The 3,306-nt window shown below is 33.2% G+C and overlaps 1 protein-coding gene across 13 annotated transcripts in view; it reads left to right on the top strand.

Moving 5' to 3' along the window:
• The window catches only part of wacb (WW domain containing adaptor with coiled-coil b), a 26,909-nt gene continuing 23,603 nt past the window's right edge, over nt 1-3,306 (top strand). For 8 of the 13 annotated variants that reach the window (XR_015477701.1, XR_015477698.1, XR_015477699.1 and 5 more), the window contains exons 1-3: nt 1-237; nt 441-474; nt 3,195-3,306. The exon at nt 3,195-3,306 is cut by the window's right edge and continues 78 nt beyond it. Coding sequence is in view for 9 of the 13 variants with exons in the window: in NM_001442542.1 (NP_001429471.1) it covers nt 197-237; nt 441-474; nt 3,195-3,306 (187 nt within the window). In the remaining 4 variants the exon portion in view is untranslated. The remainder of the gene's footprint in view (nt 238-440; nt 475-3,194) is intronic. The other 5 variants (XR_015477700.1, XM_087239277.1, XM_087239278.1 and 2 more) reach the window with 1 other exon arrangement.

Below are 3,306 nucleotides of genomic sequence, written 5' to 3' on the forward strand. Positions count from 1 at the left end.
ACTTGCGGGGCGCAGTCGCAACCAAAACGAAGAGATGGACCGTCAGCTCTTTCCCGAATAGCGAAGCAGCACTGCAGAAGAGCTACTTTGACCGATTTTACCGGTGTTTGTTTGCAGACAGCAGTAGTAAAGAGAGCTGTGGTTCAGCAGAACTGCTTCAGTAGTAACACTTCACTTCCACATCGTTGCAGCATTAATGGTAATGCATGCAACGAATCCATCCAGACTCAATGATGGGTAAACAGACATTTACCTCCAGTTTACACCCTCTTCAGCTTGTATTTGAAATCCTATTCCTATCGCATAACCTGTCTGAAACAATTGTTTCGAAGTAGTGTTTTCCTCTGATAGCGAGCTGTTGATGTTTCTCTGCGCTAGCGTGTTAGCTGGCTAGCAGTAAGCGCGTTTCTGACTGTTTTAACTTTTCTTGTCTTTCACAGGTGTAATGATCGAAGAGATCCTCAAGCCTACCAGGTACACAGAGAAGTATTTAATCACTGGATATGATTACATATTTGGTAGACACTCCGAAATAGCCAAAATTGGATTAGCCGGCTTTAGCATAACACTGCTGCTCGCAGGCCTAACTGTTAGTTCCTGCTTGCGAGCTGAAATTAAAATAAACATTACACGCCATATTTTGATGGAAATATTTCTTCTTATTTTTGTACTTAGTGCATTACAACACTACTAGCTTATACAGAGATAATGTTACAACCTGAGAGCTAAGGTTTTGAGCAGGTTTTGCAGTCATTCAGGTTAATTACTGGGTTCACAACCAACAGATAATAGCTCATAATTCGCATATACTGTAAGGTCTTATCAGATATAGTATTACATTTTATTGTAGGTTGACTTGGGGATGATAACAAATACAGATAAGTGTGCAGATGTTCTGCTTTGAGTAGGTTTCTTTAAAAACACTGTAATTGAGTTATTTGTAGTTAAAAACTCCAGAAATTTATTAAGTTCAATTTTATTGCTATTATTATTATTATTATTATTATTAAAAGCCCAAAACGCAATTATTGGTGCAGCATAAAATCTATAAACATCACATGAGACCAAATGGAGTAAATAACACTAAATTCTGGCATCTCACATATTTTAAAGTATTCAGCAGAGGGAATAGTAGAACTTAGTTAAGACTTTACTATAATGTTTCATTAGTTTATGTATTTACTGACACAGTCAATTTGTAATTGGGGTAAAGCTGGTTTTATATTTGCACATTTGGACTTTAACCTTCCTAATATAATTTCACTAAAGTATCCTTTGCCAGTTCTAAATCGTGAAATCATATTAGCTGCTAAAGACTATCAAAGTACAATAATGTTTATATTCAGTTAAATAGTGCTAATGTTGTTTTGATGTCATATTTACATCGGATATAAGACCAAACATTCAAAGTAGTGCATCACAAGTTCTTACTGTTCTAAAATGAATGAATGTGTGAATATAAAACTAACTTTACCTCTGTCAATTTGTAACCATATTTATTGTGTTTATTAGTTCTTCTTAAGTCACAGCATTGTTAACAAGCACACCTGGGTTTTTATATTATAAATAATAAATGTTGAGCAATGATCAATAAATGCTGTACAATTATTTTTCAATCTTAGTAAACACATTAGCATTTTAAAGGGGTAGTTCACCCAAAAATGAAAATCTGTCATCATTTACTTACCCTTTTCGTGTTTTTGAGTGTCATTTGTTGAATGCACAATAGGATATTTTGAAGAATGTTTGGAAACCTACTATGGAAGTGGATGTTTACAGGATTTTTGCTTTCTTCAAAATATCTTTTGTGTTCAGCAGAAACTCATTAATGTTTGGAATCACTTGAAAGTGAGTACATTAGAGTTTTTGGGTGAACTAACCCTTTAACTAATGAAAGCGTATTGTAAAGTGTAACCAAAACATCTAAATATTCAGCTTATATAAGTACACCCCTCAGAAATCTCTTTTAAATTAATATTTTCTATAGGAAGCCTTTACAATATATATATATATATATATATATATATATATATATATATATATATATATATATATATATATATATATATTTATTTATTTATTTATAAATATTAGTCCGTAATAAAGCCAAATCTGGAGCTAATCTAACAAAAAAGTTTACAATAACAGTCCAAAAATTAGAAGCCTAAGTTATATGTTCAGGAATAATAATTTTTTTTAAAGAGCAAAATTTAGAAGAAACAAAAAATAAAATGTAAAAGTTTGCATTTTTTAAAAATATTTTGCTTGATTTTAATTGTATTATCCTTTTGTTTCCAAACCTGTTTGGGGACTAAAATATTTTTTTAATAAGTGTATATGTTTAATAAATCTGTTTTGTTTAAATACATCAAAATATATTACCCATATTCACTAAGAAATGGATAAAAATATTCATTTTTTTAAATGGGATGTGTTCATTCATTTGAACACAATCCATTCAGTCAGCGCTTATACATGCTTTCACTGGTTCAGATGTTGCATATGAAACGACGATCGACGCACAGTATTAATGTAAAGAAAGTAGGATAGAATGGTAAAATACAGGTTTTTTTTGGCAAAAACGGGAGGGTTTATGTGAGTGTAGTTAACAGGAAGTGTTTGTGGAGGAACAGTTTTGCGAGGGAACGCAAAACGTCTTTGCAAGGACGCAAAACTTTGCGAGGGGGAACGCAAAACATCTTTGCAAGATAACGCAAAACATCTTTGCGAGATAACGCAAAGCATTTTTGCGAAGGAACGCAAAACTTTGCGAGAGAACCCAAAAACTTAGAAATATATATTTTCCTCCCACCCATTTTTTTCTTTTAACCATTTTTTTTTTTTCACCCAGCCAATTTTTTTTCTCATCCACTCTACGTCCCTTCCGGGGTTCCGTAATAACGCATGTTTATAAATTAAATTAAATTGTAAAAATGTTTACAGATTGAGATTCTTCTGATCCCATAACTCTGTAGTTGGTGGTTTGGGAAAATATAAACAGATGTTTCAATATAATGCTAACATATAGTATACTTTCTATGTGAATTTGTGTTTTGAGAGTTTACTGCAAACGTCACATCCATAACGCTGGAATTGCTTGCATACACACATTGCGATGCTGAAATGATATCTGGCAGCCCTACTGTGTAGAAAGAAATTTTTATTAAGCTTTTCTTTTGCATTGTATTTTGCAGTCTGTCAAATACCAGTCAAAGAGTCACTCAGCGAATGACCATCGCCATGACAAGATGCGAGATTCGGCAGACTCCACGCCACCAACTAAAATGCTGCGGCGATCAGACAGTC

The sequence above is a fragment of the Danio rerio genome, chromosome 2, assembly GCF_052040795.2.
Source record: "Danio rerio strain M-AB ecotype USA chromosome 2, GRCz13ab, whole genome shotgun sequence".
Classification (NCBI taxonomy): domain Eukaryota; kingdom Metazoa; phylum Chordata; class Actinopteri; order Cypriniformes; family Danionidae; genus Danio; species Danio rerio.